Source organism: Hyla sarda, chromosome 5 (genome assembly GCF_029499605.1).
Source record: "Hyla sarda isolate aHylSar1 chromosome 5, aHylSar1.hap1, whole genome shotgun sequence".
NCBI lineage: Eukaryota > Metazoa > Chordata > Amphibia > Anura > Hylidae > Hyla > Hyla sarda.
In genome coordinates, this window is record NC_079193.1 from 326,573,345 (window position 1) to 326,596,655 (window position 23,311).

A 23,311-nucleotide genomic window follows, 5' to 3' on the forward strand; every position below is an offset into this window, starting at 1 on the left:
TACAAATCTGTTTAACTTTCTGGCACCAGTTGATTTAAAAGAAAAAATGTTTTCCAGTGGAGTACCCCTTTAATATAAAAATGAAATAATATCTTGTGCAGGAAATCTAATGGTGAATCCCGTTTAGTAGATAAATGCGTGTCGGATGATGATGTGGTTTTCAGCGACGAGAGGAACAATCTGTTGTGTGTCTTTAGTGTTCTTTTGCTTTATTACCTAATAAAAATGACATCTCGGATGTTGCCAATAAGACGCTACAGTTTCCGATGTCATATATCTGTATGCAGTTATGAGCTCTTCCCAGTCTTTACTCAGACTCAGACACGTATTTGGTGACAAGTCGGAGAAAAAAGGTCACGTAATGAGTTAGGACTATTCTAAGCTTCAAAAGCCATTAGTAGTAAGTGTGAGCTGGTCCTTACGGCCGGTGTCTGAGGCATGACATGTTTTACTGCTACTTCAACACTTTACTTTTCAAAACATTAGAACAGGCTAAGGTTTCTAAAAAGGGATGTGGGAGGCAGCGTGGGTAATTCTAGCTAGTATTGTCAGCACTTACAAGATTCTTGAAATGTTTCACGATGGCCAACAGTACGGTTAACATCTGGCCATCTAATGAGACAAGTCCCATTTATTACAGTGAAAGCAGAACATTGTACAGAGGACAATACAGCTGGCGTTCCCTCCAGATTTATCATGTCTTTGCTCCGCCGTACTCACTTCTGGTCTCTAGACGGTTTATTCCTTCTGAACTTGTGACTGGCAATTTGGAAACATCAACAGTCACCGTCGTAAATTCTTATACTGTATGGACTGGACAAACGAAGAGACAGGACAATGAGAACGTTTTCTTCGTATTACTATTCCATATATTGTGTTGTCCTTCTTATGTTATAGTCTGAGAGAATATAAACCACCCAAATATATAATGTATCATTCATTCAGTTTCCAAATATATGGATTTGGTCACTTCTATCTCACTGATGGACCTTGGGTCGTTAGCGGAGCTGTGATTGGTTGCTGTGGACAAAATCTTTCTACTTTTTCTCTCACAAAGTTTGATAAATCTGGGCCAAAGGCCCAGATTTATCAAACTTTGTGAGAGAAAAAGTAGAAAGATTTTTCCACAGCAACCAATCACAGCTCAGCTATCGAGCTCTGGTAAAGTGAAACCTGAGCTGTGATTGGTGGCTATTGGAAAATCACTCTATTTTTTCTCTTAGGCTGCATTCACACCACGTTTTTGCAATACAGTTCCCTTATAAGGTTTTTGATGAAAAACGGATTCCTCAAAACCAGACTAAACTGTATCAAAATGTGTGTACAAATTTTAACCCGTATACAGTTAAAAACTGTATGAGGTATGAGGTTTAAAAAATGATGCCCGGTTGCATCCGTTTTTTAAGAAAGAAACATAAACATTTTTAACTTTTCACTACATTATGAATAAAGTTTCACTTGTTTGATTGAAATTCCAAGATAAAAAACTGTGCAAAGTCAAAAACCGTATGGTGAAAACCGGATGGAACCGTACGCACATACGGTTCTGTACGGTTCCAATTGACTCCCATGTTAAAAAAAATAAAACATACGGTTTAATACAGTTTTTCACCCGGACCAAAAACCGTGGTAGGCTATGGTTTTGGGTACGGGGAGAAAAAAACTGACAAAACCTTACAGGATGCAAAACGGACACAACCTGATGCATCTTTTGGCATACGGTTTTCAAAGGAGAGTTAATGCATACGGTTTTCAATATGGTTCCATGCGGTTTTCACATAGAAAAGTATATGGGAACTGTATTGCAAAAACGTGGTGTGAATGCAGACTTGCACAGTTTGATAAATCTGGGCCTCTGCTGACTGTATACTCTAAGCACTCCCCTATACCAAGAACTTGAAATAGGTTCTGTAAATCCTATTACTTTTAATGAAAGTGCCCACGTAAAAAGGTCACCTCCCTACTGAGCAGTAGGGTAGATATAGGGAAGTAGCATTTGCATGTGAGCCTGGGAGTCTGGGGGGCCTATACACACCAGTATTATAAATGGTACATAGTGGGGTGGGGGGGTTAACAGTAGCATCTAGTCTCTGGAGCCTGGGGGAGCCCATACACAACAGTATTATAAATAGTACTGTATATAGTAGATGGGGAGGGGGGTAAAAAATTGCATCTGGGCTCTTGAGCCTCGGGGAGCCTATACACAACAGTATTATAAATAGTAAATGTGGCGGGAGTTGCATGTGGGCTCTAGAACCTGGGGGAGCCCATATGCACCAGTATTATAAATAGTACTGTATACAGTGGATAGGGGGGGAGGGGTTACAGTTGCATATAGGCTTTTGAGCCTGGGGAAGCCATTCACACCAGTATTATAAATGGTACATGGTAGATGGGGGAGTTGGATCTGGGTACTAGACCCTAGGGGTGCTCATACACACCAGTATTATAAATTGTACTGTATATAGTAGATGGGAGGGTGATAACAGTTGTGTCTAAAGTGTGGGGAAGCCTGCACCCACCATAATTACAAATGGCACATGGTAGATGTTAGGGGGGGGAGCAGGTGCATCTGGACTATAGAGCCTTACTCTGGCCAAGGACAGCAATACTATAAAGGGCACATAGGTAGGGGACTTATTCATTCATGTTGTAATATAAATGACCACGGAGATGACAGGTAGGGCCACTATTACAGCTTAGGTGTTATGGCCACCTTTTCCCAACTCCTCAACGATAAATCTGTCTAGAACAGTGGGGTCCAAACTATGCCCCTCCAGATGTTGCAAAACTACAATTCCCACTATGCCCGGAATGCCTGGACTCCTCGTTGAGGCGACAACACCCAAGCTGTAATAGTGGCCATACCGGTCCTACATGGTCCTACATTTCCAAGTAATTTTTTACAATATCGGGAATGCTCTTCATATAGTGTACTTCAATTATTTACTCACTACCAGTATTTAAAATGCATGATTTCTTAATGATTTTAGCTTTTTTACATAATAATAGTATTTTACATACAAGTGTTCTCATTGCTATGCACTTGTAACCATGTTCGGTTTTCATTTTGCCACTTATGGAGAGCAGTCACCGGCTCGGCTCCTCCGTCCTCATTGTCTGCAGAACCATAAATTATTCTGAGGCATTAAAAAGGGAAGTGAAACATGGGCCAATTATGTGGGAAAATACATTCCGCTGAATATTTATTCCCCATTATCCGTGTGTTTGTGATGATTTGTCTGCATTGACTTGTCACCGAGGTCATGTAATAGGCATGAGATGTGAGATATCTAATTTATATATATAGAGAGAGTAAACCCCCTCAGATGACATTTAAGAGGACACAGTGCTCTCCTTCAATTTAAGGAGACGTTTTTAAGTATTTACAATAAATATCAATTTTTCAGGCTCCATTGAACACGGCTCAGATATGTTCATATTTACTGCCAGAAATGTCTGGGAAACTACATTCCCAAGCCTGGAAGTGATGATTTTCTGCATTTTGATCGGATATTAAAAAAAATTGCCACCGTTTGTCTTGCAAAAGTGATGGATTCAGGGAATGTGAATTGTTCAATAATAATCTAAAACTATAATAATAATATTATAAAAATAATACAAAATTGAGATGTACCTTATTTACTTTGCCTTTTTCTGAAAAATAGACTCTTAGAAATAAAGCAATCACATTGATATTGGAACTTCTAGCAATCATCTGTGATCTGAGACTGGGAAAATGATCAGTAACTAATCAGCCCTCCTACAGCGCCATCACAGGGGAAATGAAGCATTACACAATTCCCACTAAAACTAATAATCTATTCACGTAAGGCAAAGGCTTGGTGGGTCCTCCAAGAGAGAGAGAGACTTTTTAAACACTGTGCACATTTGGTCAATTACAAACTCTTAAAGGGGTACTCCAGTGGAAAACAAATAAACTGATCCCAGAAAGTTAAACAGATTTGTAAATTATACAAAAATAAGAACTTTGCAGCAGCACTCTTGGTTAAGAAAATGGAGGCTCTTAGCGCACATTTTGATCAAAACATGTCCCCCATCCACCACGCGGAGGCGGCCTCATTTCGGATGGGACCCTAACACTCATTTCACTCACCTCTGCTGGACATATAGCCTCTGACTAAGTGACATGCTGGATCCACTATCAATTTAAAAACCTCCTGTGAAAAAGGAGAGGGGTGCACGGCTAGAGAGGGTGCCACTCCCCTTAAATTGCACAGCAGAAACAAGAAGAAACAAAGCCAGCACAACTACCCAATACACGGGTGCACGATGCTGTGGCAAATACAGAGTCAAAAAATGGAGGCTCTTAGCGCACTTTTTGATCAAAAAGTGCACTAAGAGCCTCCATTTTTTGACTAAGAGTGCTGCTGCAACCTTTTTTTTTTTGTATAATCTGTTTCTTTTAGATTTGTAAATTACTTCTATTTAAAAAACGTAATCCTTCCGGTACTTATCAGCTATTGTATGCTCCATTTTTCCCTGTTTCAATTTTACAGCCAGCTGCCACTACATTCAAACAGGGAGACACATAACCCTTATTGTAATGCTTGGTGGGGTCAAACACCCACTAGACACTTATCACCTTTTCTTTGGATAAGTGATTTGTTTGAATAAATTTTGATACCATTCTGAGCACACATATCCTTTTCTTCCATATTTGATAATTCTGTATTTTGCCACTGTAGCATTTTACATGTATCTTTCAGAACATTAACGGAACAAAAAAAAAAATGTCTATAATATGCTATTTATTAGCCTATGAGCTTTATTTGTTTCTTATAGCGCCTTCTAGTGATGAAGTTGGTTCTTGTCCAATCTCACTGGCGGTCAAGTCTGCCCCTGCCCCCTCACAGCTGTTAAAAGACAATTAGGAGGTGGGCCGGACTACATCGCCTGACAGCACCGCCACCAACCTCTGTCTCCTGTACCTAGCCAGTGTGTGTTAGTTTACAAATCCGTTAACAATACGTCATATGTTATGTTTTTCGTTCTATTCGATTTACAACTGTGCTTGAAATTTACAAGCAAACATGTGGTTAATGTATGTTAGTATGTAAATTACTTTGTTGTGTAGTGTCTGTGAATCATGGATACTGAAGAGAGAACAGAACTAGGCAGAGAAGTACGTACAATATAGGCCGACATTTGCGTATGTAGTCACCCGGAGAATAAAACGCAAGTAACATATAGCAGACATTGGAACCCTTATTAACTAGTTTCAGATGTCGATACATTCCCTAGACCATAAATATTAAAATGTTTACTTTTTGTTTAAGAGCAACCCAGTCCCCCCTTCCATATGGAAACGTTTAGCATGGCTGACATCTGTGAATGGATATCGTGCAATATATTTTTTACATCTGTGAATGAGGCAAAAAAAAGGTCTTCAGAGTTGACATTAAAGTCAGCATTGAAATGCTGATATATTCCACATTGTTTGGTCATGTAAACATCCATAGTCCCCGTTGCCCTGGAAGCATAGTGCACACGTTTATAGCAGTGCGGATACCTTGTTTCGCTGTTCTATAACACTACACATCTTGGATGCATTAAATGTCTCGTACTACTTCTTACACTGCATTGACTCCTGCAGTAAGGCTTCATTACAAATAAGGAGCTTGATCTCAGCAACACGTATGGGTAAAAGACACAGGATGGAGCCTAGAGGCATTCTTACATTGGGTCGCTACACTCATGTCAACTGTGAGTGTGATCAAAGGCTGTTTTGTTGGCCCAAGAGACAACTAATGATATCTGTTCTCCAAGTATGTATAAACAGAGTGCTGCATGGTCTAAGAACATGGAAAAAACTGGGCAATGTCCTGAGCTCAATAGATCTATTCAACATGTTACCATCTTACTGGGGAAAGAATAATAAAGACAAATCTCCCATTTACCAGGGAATTTGTTGTTCTGTCTCAAATTCACGGTATTTTTATATATATCTACTATAATGTTATCCTGCAAGGGCAAAGCAGACTTAGGTAGCAGATTTACCCAGGCACTAGAGCCTAAGGAGGGCCAAAGACCCATCTGCCAAGTGAGTAGACACCAGTATTATAAATGGCACATGGCAGGGGTGGGGGTTCCTACAGATTTAGCATGGAGCCCAAGAGCTTCTACTTACTTATTTGCTATTATTCCCTAATTTATTTCCATCTTATATGAACACACTAGTTTCTTCTAACAGAACCATAGATGTGTGAATTATTTTGCAGACCTGACTACAATTATAGCTAGCCATACATATTAGACCTATGGCAGCTTACACGGCCGGATTGGATTGACCAATTATTTTTTATGTATAGAAGGCCTCTGAATTTTTCCAAATGGCAGATGTCCGGGGCAAGAACAGTTCGGCATGGTGGATTTGAAGCATCAGCACCAATCTTGTAGATTGAATGACTGAGAGTTTTACAGAACTCGACCGTCATGCCGACTGGGCCATACAAATGATCATTGGATTGATCATGATGCTCTTTGCTGCTATCATTTAATGGCCACACTTCCCCTATGGTCCACTGAACTGGGGCCTTTAGTTGTTGAAGAGATAATATTTGTCTATGAATATGTTGGCTATTTGTTCAAGTGGCTCTGTTCTGTAAGACGTGAATTAAAAACTATAGTCCTTACAGTTTTATTGGGACCAAAATAGTCTTCATGGAAAATATCTGCGTAAGATGTTTATATTGTTTTAGGTATGTACCCTGTTTACTAAGGGCATCGATATTAACGGAACGCTCTAGGCAAAACTGATACACTGTTATTCTTAGCGTCGGATCTAAGGAGGCAGTGCAAACACCAATGTAAGAAGTCACATAACACCCCCTATATTGGTAGACATACCAGTGTATCAGTTTTTCCTGGAGGGTTCCTTTAAAGAACAGTTTTGGTCCTTCTGTATAGTACTGTGTGATTTTCTTTATGCATGCCCTTTTTGTATAGAAACATATAATGCCTTGTTCAAAGAAGGCAGTAGAGGTGACATGTTGCCAGCATTGATTGAAGCTCCTCTAGTGGAGGCCTATTCTTCTTGACATTTTAGGAAGACAGGGTTGTTTTCTCTGGCTTAGTTGGCATCTCTAATGGTTTTTTTTTCTGTGAAGGAACTCTAAGCATTTGCTGTGTGTATGGGGATTAAGATTGACCCATTATATCACCATGTATCTCCATCATGAACTGATTGCTGTGAATGTAAAACGAGGAGCAGATGGTATTATTTTGGCTTCATTTCAATGACCTTTGGGTTTAAGTCTTGGTTGGTCAGAATCGAGTCCCCATTCTAAGCTGGCTTTTGACTGACAGCCAAGTTCCTTAGTGGAAGTAAAATGTAATCATTGCCATTCCTCTATTTCCTCAATGTAGAACATCCAAAAAATAAGCTTTTGTATGAAATTGAAAACATATTGAAAAGTGTTACTTATTTGTATCATAAAAGCAGCGTGCTGTCAACCACAGTCCATTGAAAGCAAGACTGGCTAGAGCGGAACACAAAAAACGGGAAATAAGTGTGTGCCAGTTATGCCAGTGCTATATTTATTGTGCTGTGGCAAGTGGTAATGACTGGTATTAGCCATTATGCCACCATTGTCCTGCCATCTTTTTTCCATTGGCAGATTCTGCTATTATTCTAAACAACAGCCTTTTTACTGGATAATTCGCTAAGAGAAAACAGATTGGCTGGGCGCTGTCCAAATGACAGAATGATGTTTTGTTGTAAATACTTGAATTAGAGGATACACATTGTGCCTTATTCCTGTAGAGCAATCCCTAAGCCGAAATCGACTCCCTCCCTTTACTTGGTCCCACATGTTTCAAATCTGGGTATCTGGATAGTCTTTTCCAATAGTTCAGTGTGAGTGTTAGCAGAATGCAATCCAGATGGACCGGCATTCTCGCTGCTATCTGCAAACTAGGTCTGGCAAATGTCCTCCTATCTTTATTTTTTTGGCAAGAGAGAAATACTTGCATTTATTTAGATGGCGTGCATTAATTGTCGCCCTTTCACTCTGTTGCCGCCGACGCTAAAAAGCCATTTACTCCCTTGCTGACAATATAGCAGAGGTTGGCTAAGGTGACCCGCGTGTGACATCGTTGGTGGGATAAATGTATCAATCAGTAGTAATAATAATAAACAACTGGAGTTTTTCTTATTGACAGTTATTTATATCTTTTTGGTGGCTTTACTTTATACACTGCAGCATTGATGGATAGGATTTTGCTGAGATTCCTGTGACTTTGAGCACTGTAGAATGTAAACTTTAAGGGGTAGTGAAGTGCTGAAAAACGTATCCCCTATCCTAAGGATAGGGGATAAGTTTCAGATCGTGGGGGGTCCGACCACTGGGGCCCCCGGCTCGCTGGGCAGATAGTGGGTGTCGACTACCGCACAAAGCGATGGCCGACACGCCCCCTCAATACTGCGCTATGGCAAAGCCAGAGATTGCCGAAGGCAGCGCCCCGGCTCTGCCATAGAGTTGTATTGAGGGGACGTGTCAGCCCCCACTTTGTGCAGTGGTCAACAGGCCCCCTTCCCGCATGCTACCGGGGCCCTGTACAGGAGATCGTGGGGAGCCCGAGCGGTCGGACCCCCCGCAATCTGAAACTTATCCCCTATCCTTAGGATAGGGGATAAGTTTTTCAGCACTGGATATCTCCTTTAAGTCATAATCGCTCGAAGGTCTTGAGACGCAAACAGGGATGTTGTTGTCTAGAAACTGTTTAAGTTGTGTGTTTCTCAAAATTGAATAATGGCTACATGTAAATGCTTCTTCACGGTTCAATAGTATTCTTTAGTGAACAGTAGCAATTGCAGAATCAAAGGGAATTAGTCAGTTTTGCTGTTTCTTAACTGTAATGGTATGTTCAAACTACAGAATTCAGCTCAGAAATTCAGCAAGTCCATACCCTAGTTGTTAATGGGATTCTGCTACACCATTAACACTGTGGAATTTCTGGACTTGGGACCTGCCGAAAGAAATGTTCTGTACAGGCTACATTGCTGTCCGGGCCTAGACCGTCATCGTTCAGTTCTCAAGGGAAAGTGTTCACCTCTTCCTTTAACAGTATATTGCAGTGTTTCCCAACCAGTGTGTCTCCAGCCATTGCAAAACTACAACTCCCAGCATGCCCAGACAGCCTTTGGCTGTCTGGGCATACTGGTAGTTGGAGTTTTGCAACAGCTGGGGGCACACTGGTTGAAAAATACCAGTCTATGGAGATCATTGCAGTTTGAGGATTGCAACAGGGTGTAAGCCTATAAAGAACTGAGCATTGGTAAACACCCACTTTACTGTCTAGCCGTCATTGGCTTATTGGGCTCCAATGCTCAAAGAGACCTAGTGAACCAAAAAGCACCCAATTCTGTAAAGCAGTGGCTCCCTATACATGATGATGGGGAAGAGGCCCTATGACCTCTTTAAATGGGTTGCCTCACTAAGATGTTCCCATTCCAAATGCCCATTGGTGGCCTATGGATATACTTGCAACCTCACGTACCCACACCTTTATGAGCCAAGACTAAGTGCCGCTAAATATTAGTGGCCTCTGTTTTTACCCCTCCATGAATTACTTGGTCAGTTATGTATGTAAATGTCTGAACAAAGTCTACTCTGCAGTGGCCTCTGTATGGAAAATGTATGGCTGGTGTTGGTGTTTGTGTTGGGAACAGTTTACGTATCAAAAGGTCAGTGCTAAGCCCAGGACGGTGAAAATGTTCTTTATTTCTGTGTTTATTCACTCTCAGTAATAGTGTCACACCTATATACATCCATGCTCCTAGGTGTTTACAGACTGAAGGTTATAACTTGATCAGAAAAGAAGATGGACTTTGTATGTTCTTCAAATGGTTGTGTAGGGTTTCTTGAGCAATATGGTTTCCCATACAACCGATGGGTTCTTTAATTTCCTAAGAGTCTACATTGTAGAGTCTGTGAGGGAGATTTATCAAAACCAGCCCACAGGAAAAGTTGACTAGTTGCCCATAGCACCCAATTGGATCACTTCTTTTATTTTTCAGAGGCCTTTTCAAAAATGAAAGAAGCGATCTGATTGGTTGCTATGGACAATTCAGCAACTTTTCCTCTGGACAGGTTTTGATAAATCTCCCCCTGTATGTATAGCCTTGGTAAGAATATAATATAGTGTGGGAATAACTATTTTACTATATTCATTTTACCTTTATTGTTGTATATCAGCACCTTCCATGATGTGTTTAGTACAATGGTCTGCTTAGCAGTTCACGTGCATCGTAGCACCATGGATGAGCCGAGTCTGCAGACTGTCCCCATGTAAATTAATATTAGCCTGCGTTTTTTTGGCTCGGTGCCACTGTCTTCATCACAAGCTGCACACTTATCCTTTGTGCAGTGGAGGGTTGGGGTTGTTTCTAGTTTAATAGCTCACTGGGAAAATCTAGTACACAGGTGTCAGCCATAATCTCAGCCCACTTCTGAGATCCTTCAGCTAATGATTCCAGATGATGATGCAAATGTTTAGTCATTTGAACCAACTTGACCTACAAAGAATGAAGTAGAGAAGCAAAGGATCTGTGCAGCTTTTTTCCATATGAATCTCAGGCCAGCACGATTGTTCGAGGAGAGGCTCATTGACTAAAGGGATTTATATACTTACGTTCCTCACCGCTCCAAGTGACTGAAGATTTAGTCTTGTTGTTAGGGTTTGACTGAACTTTATTTGTTTATTGCATCTCTAAGACGTTGGTGTGACATTTTTTGGAGCACCAGTATATTGTGTATGGATAACACAGGATCGATATAGCATTTATAGGGGTCTGAAGACCCAATGTGACATGACCCCTAAAGTGCTTTTCTGGCATTTTGTGGATAAAGTTTGGAAGCATGAACAATATTCTATTACACTTTCTCAGGCGATTGTATAACAGTGTGTGTACGGTTTGTTCTGTTCATGGTCATTGTATAGGAATGAAAGGCTACCATATGGAGTTGTCACAGTCCAAGTATGGGATTTCACATGGGGTGGAACATGTGGAAAGGAACATATAGGCTATGTTCACACAGTAGAATGTCCGCCCTGAAATGTTCCGGACAGATATTTCGCACACCGTGGATGCCGGCACTAGGACTGCTTGGTAACCGTGCCGTCTCCATGCAATGCATTTCCAAGCGGATTCTGCAGAAAGAATTGACATGTCAGTTCTTTTTAAAGTTCTAAAGGAGGTTGGAATCGGAATTTCCATGGCAGATGTTTCTGCCGCGGAAATTCCACCATGTGCATGGTGAATCCCATCCCATGCCAATTTCTAAAAAGGGCCAACAGGGTAATTAAAAAAAACAGCATGCCATTATTAAATGAATTGCAAATAATATATATATATATATATATATATAAACAGACCACACTCCAGATCCCCTAATCCACGGTTTTCCGACCAGTGTGCCTCCAGCTGTTGCAAAACTAGAACTCTCAGCTTGCCCGGCCTGGTCCGGGCATGCTGGGGGTTGTAGTTTTTCAACACTACGCTAAACAAATACAGGCCATACACACTAGACACCCTATATAAGATATATGGGGGAAATTTCTCAATACCTGGAAAGAGAAAAAGTTGACAAGTTGCCCATAGCAACCAATCAGATCGCTTCTTTTATTGTGTGAAAGAAGCAATCGGATTGGTTATTATGGGCAACCAGTCAAATTTTTCTCTGCACAAGTTTTGATAAATTTCCCCCAAAGACCACAGCCACGTCCTTTATACAGACCGCAGACCAAACCCCAAGCTAAAACTTTTCAGTCCTCAGACTCTTGGTTCAGCTACTCACCTTTCTCCATTTCTGCACTCCCAGAAACCACAACAGATTAATACCGCTATTTGTTTTTGATTTTTTTTTAACTCAGTTTTGTGTTGTTTTGTAGATTTTAGATATGATATAATTTTTTAGTCTTGAGAAGAGACGTTTAAGGGGGGATATGATAAACGTGCATAAGTATATAAATGGCCCATACAAAAAATATGGAGAAAAACTGTTCCAGGTTAACCCCCCCCCCCCCAAAAGGACGAGGGGGCACTCCCTCCATCTGGAGAAGAAAAGGTTTAGTCTAAAGGGGCGACATCGCCTTCTTTACCATAAGAACTGTGAATTTATGGTACAGTCTACCTCAGGAACTGGTCACAGCAGGAAAAATTAATAGCTTTAAAACAGGGTTAGATACATTCCTGGAACAAAATAACATTAATGCTTATGCAGAAATATAAGACTACATCCCTTCCCCTTATCCCCTTACACCCTTCCCTTCAATTCCCTGGTTGAACTTGATGGACAGATGTCTTTTTTCAACCATACTAACTATGTAACTATGTAAGCTAAAGTCCTCACATGATACAGTGGTCCCTCAAGTTACAATATTAATCGGTTCCAGGACGACCATGGTTTGTTGAAACCATTGTATGTTGAGACCAGAACTCTATGGAAACCTGGTAATTGGTTCTGAAGCCACCAAAATGTCATCCAAAAATAGGAAAAAGTGAGGATTAAAGAAAAATAAGTAGATAACTAATATAGATAAAGCAAATCCTTACATATAAAAGTCAGAAAGAGCTGCTGAACCTGTACAAGATCGTAATAACTTCCCAGTGAGCAGTAGGGCACCAAGCACCCACCTTAACACCTAATGACCAAACAATACAACCCATTTTATCCCAGTGGATCTACTATTATTTAGTCAGAAATGGAAATATATACTAAGACAGACATGTCAGGAGAGTTGTCAGTTCCTCTTTGTTTGCTGGCTCACCGTACTATATAGTGTTCTTCAATTTATCTCTCAATGTTTTGGGCTTTTGTGTTCCATTATTGCGTTTTACACGGGTAAACTCCTACCTCGTACTGTCTGCCTCCCTATTGTCTTGCCTAACCCACCATATTTAAAGTAGAAAATCTCTTATCTCTAATAACATGTCTAGATCTCACGTTGTCACCAATCCAGACACATAGGAACCACAGACTGTCAATTACGCCGACTTTCAATATTTACAGTAATTGGAATACACCTGTAATCTTTTCTCTTTAAGCTGCGGTATAAACTGGACTATTTGTGCATTTTCCCCCCTAATGAACAAGTATAAACAATCCGCTGCTGTGTAAACAAAGAAAAAGCTTTTTACTATGTGACATATGGTATTTATCTATTGTTGCCTTGGAATAAAACAAGAGAAAATAGGGTTGGAGATAGGGCCAGGAGACTTGCAGCATTATAGCGACTATCAAAACAAAGCCAGAGAGGGGGCAGGCAGCAGGTGCTGCTTCCAGGGGACGTCTGGCGAGCGCTGCCAACAGCTCACCTGTAGAACAGAGCATCAGGTTTTGGTTTGTTGGAGCTGCCATAGGAGATTCATTACCATTTCACCTTTTTTCATCTCCATCCTTTCTCTTCCGTTCTTGCATTATAGCCATTGTTTTTTATGATTATTTTACGGAAGAAGCATCTGTGCACTGTGAAAAAAAAGAAGATTATGGCTGTGGTTATAATGGTTAGGATTACACTGTGTATATGTCTATAGTTAAGGTTCATATGTAAGTATATATCAGTTTATATTCCATAGATATAGCATTGAATTTTTTTTCTTCTCTTCTTCAGATCGTACTGAGAAGCGCTCCACAATGCCGGACTCACCTGTGGATGTGAAGACACAATCCAGGCTGACGCCTCCGACAATGCCACCTCCCCCGACCACGCAGGGAGCCCCAAGAACAAGCTCATTTACTCCCACAACATGTAAGGAATTGATACTTTACACCTTATTGGAACCTTTTCTAATCCGAACAGGCCGATATTGTTCTGTGTGTAATTGTTCTGTGCAGTTTCTGATCGGTTTGTTCTGGTCTGCTAAAAAAAATCTTTACTCGGCCGCACATCTCCTTATGTAATAGAGGACATTTGACTGATGAATGATGAAACCAGCAATGATGGTTGAACCTTGTAATAGTCTTTGTTAATAATTGCCAATCTACAAGATGTACATCAATGAAGAAAAGATGTCCAGCGCAAGCTCAAAGCTATGTTCTTTATTTATGGATCAACACATATGGCCAATGGCCAAGGTGACGCGTTTTGGCTTCAGCCTGCAGCCGAAACGCTTCACCTTGAGCATTGTCCATATGTGTTGATCCGTAAATAAAGAACATTGCATCGAGCTTGCGCTAGACATCTTTCCTTTAAGAGGGATTGGATTACCCTTGTCCGAGACGCAAAGGGGGTGAGCAGAATATTATTTTGTTGGTTATTCAAGATGTACATGTAATAGATGTGCATGTAATCGTTTCCTTTCTTGGTACAAATGGTACAACTGGAGAGCTCTTCTTCACATGGACACATTTTTGATGGATTTTGGCCTCACACTCATGGTCATATTACAACTTCATACAAACATGAAGCCGAAATTTGGCACTCATGGAAAACAAACATTTGTACAATGGTAGATCAGTCTCCAATTAGAAGACTTCAACTTTCATAAGGTAGACTTCTTCTAAAGAGGGCTTTCCAATGTCTCTAAACATCTCGACAGCCACTTTCAATCCTCATACTCATTCATATTCTTTTTTATTTTTGATATACAGTTAATAAAACAGACAAACAAACAACAACAAAAAAGTACTGCTCCTTCTGGCGCCACGTATGTCTTTCTCTAAATAATGAATGTGACTCACTGTTCAGGTGATTATTATAATGGATATACTAGCGTGTCTCCATCTTGAAATTCACAATTTTTCTACTAAACTTTTTTTTTAAATAAGACCATTTTATTTTCTTGGCAAAGGCAAATATTACATAAGACTTTCTTCCCCTATGTCCACGGCATAGAACCATGTATTTTTGATCTGTAAGAACCGTATTAATGACATCATTAGCCAAATGATAGGGCTGGGGTAAGTTCTCCGCATAAACGTGATTGCTATGTTCAGGATAAACTGTGCAAATGGTTTGCTCTTTAGAAATAGGCGCTTTAAAATGGCAGCTGAATGGGGCATTCAGAAGTGTGTGTCCTGCTGCTTTAATGCCACTGAAGTGGCCAATCAAACCTCATGAATTGGACGGTGTCACTCCGTAAGATGAGGCATTTTACTATTCTGCAGTGGGAAAGAATACAATACAAACATTGTCAAAGTTGTCTAGGAATTGGGTATATTATGGAGTTATTACCTATGATCTAGAATTTAAATGGATTTGTTGTCCAAAAGGAGTACACTCATAAGACAACAAAGGAAATACAGATTAAAAATAGACATAATAGTCCATGTGAATTTAATACATTTATTGTAAATAAAAAATATCATAGAACATAATAAATTTAATCCACTCACAAAGAACACATATGATCCTGGCCCAACCTCTAATTCAAACAATACAGGTACGGATAATGAAGATGTTCTGTTCACACTTCTAGTACTCCACTTGTACTGGTTGTGCTACACGTAGAAAACAGCAAACAGCATATAATCCAGACGAGAAAGAATAACGGAGCACTCACCCCAATTTCAGTAGGCATGTGGGTTCTTCTTTATTTCATAACTCATATGCCGGCAGGAACATCAAAAAGGGAAGGCAGACAAGATGGTAAGCGGGGCGTTCTCAATCACATTTGTGTCTACTGAAATTTGGGTGAGTGCTCTGTTATTCTTTCTCGTCTGGGTAATAAATTTAATGGGTGAGATAAATAAAATTACACTAGACAGTCTAAGAATGTGACAGATTTATCGCAATGGTTCAGGCTGTTTGATGGCTTGGCACTTTTTTGCACCGTCCAGTCTAAGTTGGCACCATCTATAAGTTTTGCACATTTAAGCCAAACTCCTTTTCGGAGAAGTCCTAAATCCTTGATGAGCAAGGCGCAAAATTGTCTAAAACACACTCAAAATGGTGCAGATTAAATTGTATTTTTGCCCGTGCTGTTTCATTTATCTCCCCAATTTTCTACAGCATTTTATGAAAATGAGAGGGGGCTTTTAGAACAGAAAAAAAATATTGATGAAAGAGGGTTTAATTTGGTCAAACTGGTTGAGGGCAAGGGTGTACTTACCTTAAAGCCCCTTGGAGAACCATGGGTGGTCCCTTCCCTTTTACTGTTGGGTGAAAAGGAATCTATAGATGACTTCCCTTTCCAGAGAAAATACAATACAAATAAGATTGTGGGGAATTACCCCAAGTGTCATGGAAAGGGGAGCAGGTCCTTCTGTCAGAGGTGGGGTGAACATGAAACCCAATACCATAAAGGTGGGTCCATTTTGATCTTCTCTATGGGGTCCCCTCTATTCTATCTATGCCGCTGGATAATGGTAAAGACTCATGTGACATTTTAAAGATACAATTCTTGTACAGAGATGATAGCTTCTCCTTTTTTTCTCATCAGTAACCAATGGCACAAGTCATTCACCAACAGCACTGAATGGAGCTCCATCCCCTCCTAATGGCTTTAGCAATGGACCTTCATCCTCTTCCTCATCCTCGTTGGCAAATCAGCAATTGCCTCCAGCGTGTGGTGCTCGGCAGCTCAGTAAACTGAAGAGATTCCTCACCACGTTACAGCAGTTTGGCAATGATATTTCACCGGAAATTGGGGAAAGAGTGCGCACCCTTGTGCTTGGATTAGTGGTAAGAAACGCTGTGTAATTTTAGAAATATGGATTAGAAAAATGACAACCAGTGCTGTGCAAATGAAAGGCTGTTTAAGGTTTTTAACTAAAAATGCATTTTCTTGTCCACTAGAGGAAGTTTAAATATAGCAAATTCTGCCTCTTCAGTATGAGTCTTTTCCTCATGTGGAGCTGGAGAAGTGTGCTGTGTGCTTTAAAGGGGAACTCTGATACTTAACAACTTATCCCCTATTCACAGGATAGGTGTCTGATAACGGGGGGGCCTAGCACTTGTGTATCTCCGGCTCTCCCATAAAGATGCATGGAGGGGCATGTAGACCACTGCTTTGTGCAGTGGGCGACACATCTTCGTACATGTAGTGGTAGCAGCTCAGTGCATGAGGAGAGCGGGGGCACCAGGCAGAAGATCACGGGGGTTAAGTTGTTAAGTACAAGCCAATAAGATTCCTTCTCATTTAATGCTCTCCTCCCCACTCACAGCATGAGTCTCCCACAGACTGTGTAGGAGAATGGCTGTAATGTTTTTCCTCCCTCTTCCCTCTCCCTGTGAAATATGTAATAGGATTCCTCCTACCTCTCAGAACATGAGTCTCCATGGATAAGACACTGTTATAAGATTCCACCCTCCACCCATCTCACAGCATGAGTCTCCTGTGTACGAGGGGCTGTAACATGATTCCTCCTTCCTCTCCTCCCACAGCATGAGTCTCATGAAGTCACAATACACAAAACTAATTCCTACTTCTATTTAAAAAAAAAAAAAAAAAAGGGGGAAACAAAGAAAGAGCACAATAATGGCAAATATTGAGTATTGAAGAAGCAGACATTTCCATACAGTGCACCGTATTTGTAAACTGCTGGGTAATAATGGTAACGTGTGGCTGCCTTGTCTCATTTCCAAGTCATATTATCGGATCATTGTGGAATATTGAAGCAATGTGCTGACAGATTTATGTGCTCTAATCCTCTGATCATATAGTTAATTTATGCAGGAAAAAAGAGGAGCAGGCAATAAGTAATAATAATATAATTAGAATTACACGACTGTTTCTGGAGCTCAGAATTATTATTGCTTTCTCCAATGAGAGCAGTGACGTTGGTTAAGAGCTCTGTCCTTCATAAGAACAGAATGAAGAAGAAAAGATGTTAAAGGCTACATCGAGCTGCAAATTAATTTCTATTCCCAAGGTACGGCCGTGTATTCATTTCTAACAAGGGCACTGACTGCACAGGAACCGGGTTGTGTCTCATCAAAGCCTTTATTAGAAATGGACTCCAAGCTGGCTTCTCCGATTTCCGAAATTGATGTCATGGCATTGTACATACAAAGACTCCTCACTATATAACTGGAAAAAAAATCCTTGTAACAGAGTACCAAGTGCAAATAAACAAGCACAAGACACACTTCCTAATATACTCTATTAAAATTCACTCCTTTGATCTCAACAACCATGGGAGAGGGATTGCTTGTTTTCATAGGTTTTACCCATATGGACATAATACATATATAGAGTTCTCTATAGACATATCTCTTGTCTATGTAAACAAACAATCCCCATACAGTCATGGCCTTCAAGAACATTGCTAAAGTAGCGGCTTGTAACACAATATATAGCTAAGTGTTACCAATAGACATTCTCTTTTATAACAGCACAGTTTATTTATTATTGAAGAACCTCTTTGCATGAATAGATTGTTTTATTGTTTTTATATGATTATGCTCTTCAGTTGCCTCTTTGCCTTTATTATAGTAGTGCTTTTAAACTTCATTTTTGTGTCATGCTATAGAATGGAGATTTGCATATTGTAACTGAATGTGGTTACTCAGTTAACAATTTAAATATATATATTTTTTGGGATAAAAACTCAAATTAGTTTTTTTGAATCAACTGGTGCCACAAAGTTAAACAGATTTGTAAATTATTTCTATTTAAAAATCTTAATCCTTCCAGTACTTATCAGCTGCTGTATGCTCCACAGGAAGTTGTCTTTCTTTCTGGAGTTCTTTTCAGTCTGACCACAGTGCTCTCTGCTGACACCTCTGTCCGTTTCAGGAACTGTCTAGAGCAGGAGAGGTTTGCTATGGGGATTTACTTCTACTCTGGACAGTTCCTGATACAGACAGAGGTGTCAGCAGAGAGCACCATGGTCAGACTGAAAAGAATTCCAGAAAGAAATACAACTTCCTGAGGAGCATACAGCAGCTGATAAGTACTGGAAGGATTAAGATTTTTAAATAGAAATAATTTACAAATCTGTTTACTTTTCTGATACCAGTTGATAATTTTTTTTTTCCATCTGAGTACCCTTTAAAGGAGTATTCCAGCTTCTACCTGGTTCTTAGACACTTGCTCAGAGCAGGACCTTCCTGCTCAGCCAATCACTGGCCACATTGGTGTCCTGTCCGAGCCAGAGATTGGCTGAGCAGTAATGTCCTACTGTGCTGTTATACAAGAGCTTGTCTATTGGTAACACATGTAGTTATATTGTGTTACAATATACCCTAACTTGTATAATATTGTGTTACGTTTTGCTTTAACGATAGCATTATTAGGGGGATAAAGGTACAGTGAGTGCTGTTGTAAAACATTGATTTAAATCCCAAACAGATAGATGGAAAGATGACAGATAGATAGATAGATAGATAGATAGATAAAGTACAAATAGATGCAGCACACCACAGCTTGAAAATCACGGTGCAAAGTTTATTCCATAGTGTATTCCAATAGACAACGTTTCACCAGCCTCACGCTGGCTTTTTCAAAGCCAGCGTGAGGCTGGTGAAACGTTGTCTATTGGAAAACACTATGGAATAAACTTTGCACCGTGATTTTCATGCTGTGGTGTGCTGCATCTATTTGTACTTTATGGATTAAGGAACCGGCGACCGAGGCTCCAAGTATGCTTGCACCCCGTCCAAAACTACCTATTTATCTTGATGTGCTGTTCATATTTGGACTTAGATAGATAGATAGATATATGCTTTGAATGTTCAAAAGAGGTTCCTTTGGATCACAATGAAGAGTATAGACCTCTGTAATAATTTGCTGCATAAAACCTTCCCTACCAGTGTGCATTGTGCTAAGCTTTATATATTTTTTGACATATCCTACAGAATTCTACACTGACAATTGAAGAATTTCATTCCAAACTGCAAGAAGCGACTAACTTTCCACTGCGACCCTTTGTCATCCCATTTTTAAAGGTATTGCACAGTTCATCGATCTGGAAATGATTTCAAACCTTATTGTTGCTAGGTCACAAATGTGTGTTTTACTGTTTTGCTTTTTAAGAGAGAAAATGGAAAATAAATCAGAGATGTAAGGACCGAGCTGTGATGGACACACTTATCTAGGTGACTCTTTGCCCTATAGCTCTCTCTTTGTGTTATTTTTAGTTATGGGGCGTGAAAGTACCATGAGTGTATAATTTAGGATGGTTTAGCTCTCTCCCTTTCTGTCAATGGCATTGATGCTGGCTTATGAATAGAAGGTAATATTCAGGTCCAGGATCAAATGTAAATTTTATATTTTTAGCGCTTTCATTTTTCTTTGGAAAATAAAGAAAATTTTACCCAAATTGTAAATTTGCTGTATATCTATGTAATTTTTTTTTTAAAGAACTGAATACATTAATATTAGAAATATTACTACTTCACTAATACACATACTGCAGAATGTGTTGAAAACAAAAGATTAGTATTTACGTGGCCCGTGGCCATACATCCTTCCGATACTGAGTGATATATGGAGTGCCAGTAAAGCTCTAACGCTGACAGGTCTTCTCAACTTAGTTTCTGCTGTAGCTCTTTGGGGCACTATGTACAGACTTAAAAGGCAGGAAGTAGGAAAAGAATCGCACTCACCACATGGCGTGTCCCAGAGTATTTAGATGTTTATTTCATAAAACATATTAGCAGTAAAAGAATGCAGGGGCACACAGGTGGGCAGCGACTAGTTTTGCGTCATCTGACGCTTCTTCCGGCCAGGTGTGTGGCACACACCTGGCCGGAAGAAGCGTCAGATGACACGAAACTAGTCCCCACCCACCTGTGTGCCCTTGCGTCTCTAGAGCGGCTGCTCTCACTCCCCACTCTATGGAAATGTTCCTGTTCTTTTGCTGCTAATATGTTTTATGGAATAAACATCTAAATACTCTGGGACATGCCATGTGGTGAGTGCGATTCTTTTCCTACTTCCTACCTTTTAAGTTTGACTTGCTACACATCCTTTTTTCCTGAAGCCGCATCACCATTGTCTCCCTAACAGCAGCTTTTGATAATCCGGCAGTTCATTGATCCAGACAACTATATGAGAGTGTCTCATACTTGCTATAGCAGTGCCTGATGGCTAATCTCTCTTAATGCTTTGTATACGCACTATGTACAGATGTAGCAGAGCTAGCAGTCAGACATGGTGCGTTAATGCATCTAGTTAACGTGCTACAGCTTTGTTAAAGGGGTACTCCACTGGACAGCGTTTAGTTCCGAACGCTGTGTGCACACTGCAGTGGTTGACCGTGCCCCCCTCGTGACGTCATGCCATTCCCCCTCAATGCAAGTCTATGCCATGCCCCCTCCCATAGACTTGCATTGAGAGGGCGTGGCATGATGTCTACGAGGGGGCATGGCTGACCACCGTAACGCGCAAACAGTGATCGGAACTAAGGTTCCGAATGATGGCCAGTGGAGTACCCCTTTAACTCTGCTACATCTATATGTGTCCATTTGGGACTCGGTGGAGTAAAGGGCACAAATAGATGCCAGTAGAGCTGCGAGAATGTGTATATATGAAATATACACAATCCCTGACATATGCTAGGAAATTATGCAATTGTCCTAATGGGCTTTCCCTATACTATGGCAATGCCAAGAAAGAGAGATACTATTGCATTTCTGTTCCGCTATGGGTTGTAGTGTTTCAATGTGATTTACACTATGTCACGGTCCTACTGAGTAGCCTCCATCTCTAGTTATTACTATGTTATGTAGTGGTTATATAGAACTCATGTTTTCACATAAATCATGACCTGCAAGGGATTAGGGACAATCTCTTTAACACAGCTATGTTAGATGCCATGTGTAGATTATCTGCCCGTAAAATAGCACCAATACATATGTATAGCACATTATGTTCTTAACTCAAACTAACAAATCTCACATAGAACCCGGCTCTGCCAAGGTAATTGCAGAAAATGATAGAGATGTGCGCTCGGAAATGTTGCAGTAAAGATGTGTCGATGAGTACTTTAAGATGAACATGGTGTGATCTGTCACTAATGGTATGGTCCCCCCTCCAGAAACATATAATAGTATGTTAGAAAACCAATGCATTGCTCACGATGGACAATTTCCCAGCAAACACAGTGTGTATAATAAAAACCATTAACCTGTAAGTTTAGCTCCTCTGGTCTAATGTGATACATTAAAATATTAAAGTTTCCTATGATGATGACTTATGTCCTTATAGACTTCTTATGATTAGACATGTAGCTGAATGATTTATATTGAATGCAAAGTTTTCTCCCTAAAGCTAAACCTCTCTTAAAATGTAAACATTCATAGATCACTGCAATATTCCATATGCCCTTTACTGTCGACAGCTCACAAGGGTCCACAAAGCTGACATACTTAAAGGGGTACTCCGGTGGGAAACTTTTTTTTTTAAATAAACTGGTGCCAGAAAGTTAAGCAGATTTGTAAATGACTTCTATTAAAAAAATCCTTTATCCTTCCCCTACATTAGCTGCTGTATGCTACAGAGGAAATTATTTTATTTTGATTTTTTTTTTTGTCTTGTCCACAGTGCTCTCTGCTGACACCTGCTGCTAGTATCAGGAACTGTCCAGAGCAGGAGAAAATCCCCATTGCAAACCTATGCTGCTCTGGACAGTGCCTGACATCGGCACTGTGGACAAGACAAAAAAAAATTTCAAAAAGTATTGAATTTCCTCTGTAGCTTACAGCTGCTAAAAAGTACTGGAAGGGTAAAGATTTTTTTTTAATAGATTCAAGATTTCATTTACAAATCTGTTTAACTTTTTGGCACCAGTTGATTTAAAAAATATATATACATTTTCCACCGGAGTACCCCTTTAAAGCTGTTAGGTTGGGTTGTAAACTTAGACCCTTATTTTTTGTTCTTTGACTAACAAACTAGTATATATATTTTTAGTCAAAAATTACATTGACCCTATGCTGTTAGCCAGGGAAAGAATATCAGATTTTGTGCCTCAGGTTTTCAGTATCTGGACCTTAATAAACTGTCCCCCATATCTGAGTTTACTGTAAGTAGGACATAGGTGTTGATGTTATAAAGATTTTTAAGAATTTATTTTTTTGTGATGTTTTTTTCTCATTTTCAATTTTACTATCCAAATTTTAAAATAATCTTGAAATCTTCTAATTTGCTCTCTGGCCACTAAGCCTAATAACAAACTTATAAAACCTGTCCAGGGTACCAAACGTACACCATTCCCTGCACAGGTCACAGAGCAAGCCTAGAAAACTCTCCTATAGAAATCAATGAGTCAGCTCCAGACTTTTGTTTCCTGTGGTCCACCTGGCTCCAGTAAAGTGTTTCTCTAAATGCTGTTAACAAAGCAGGAGCTCAGACAAGACCCCCCCCCCCCCCCCCCCATAATATTGTACAGAAATTAAA

At 40.1% G+C, this 23,311-nt stretch overlaps 1 protein-coding gene across 7 annotated transcripts in view; it reads left to right on the forward strand.

Annotated features, from left to right (window-relative positions):
* The window catches only part of RUNX1T1 (RUNX1 partner transcriptional co-repressor 1), a 144,875-nt gene that overhangs the window by 81,819 nt on the left and 39,745 nt on the right, over positions 1 to 23,311 (forward strand). For all 7 annotated transcript variants that reach the window (XM_056522334.1, XM_056522339.1, XM_056522340.1 and 4 more), the window contains 3 exons: positions 13,639 to 13,776; positions 16,409 to 16,650; positions 19,768 to 19,857. In XM_056522334.1, coding sequence (XP_056378309.1) covers positions 13,639 to 13,776; positions 16,409 to 16,650; positions 19,768 to 19,857 — 470 coding nt within the window. Of the gene's footprint in view, positions 1 to 13,638; positions 13,777 to 16,408; positions 16,651 to 19,767; positions 19,858 to 23,311 lie in introns of those variants that run through there.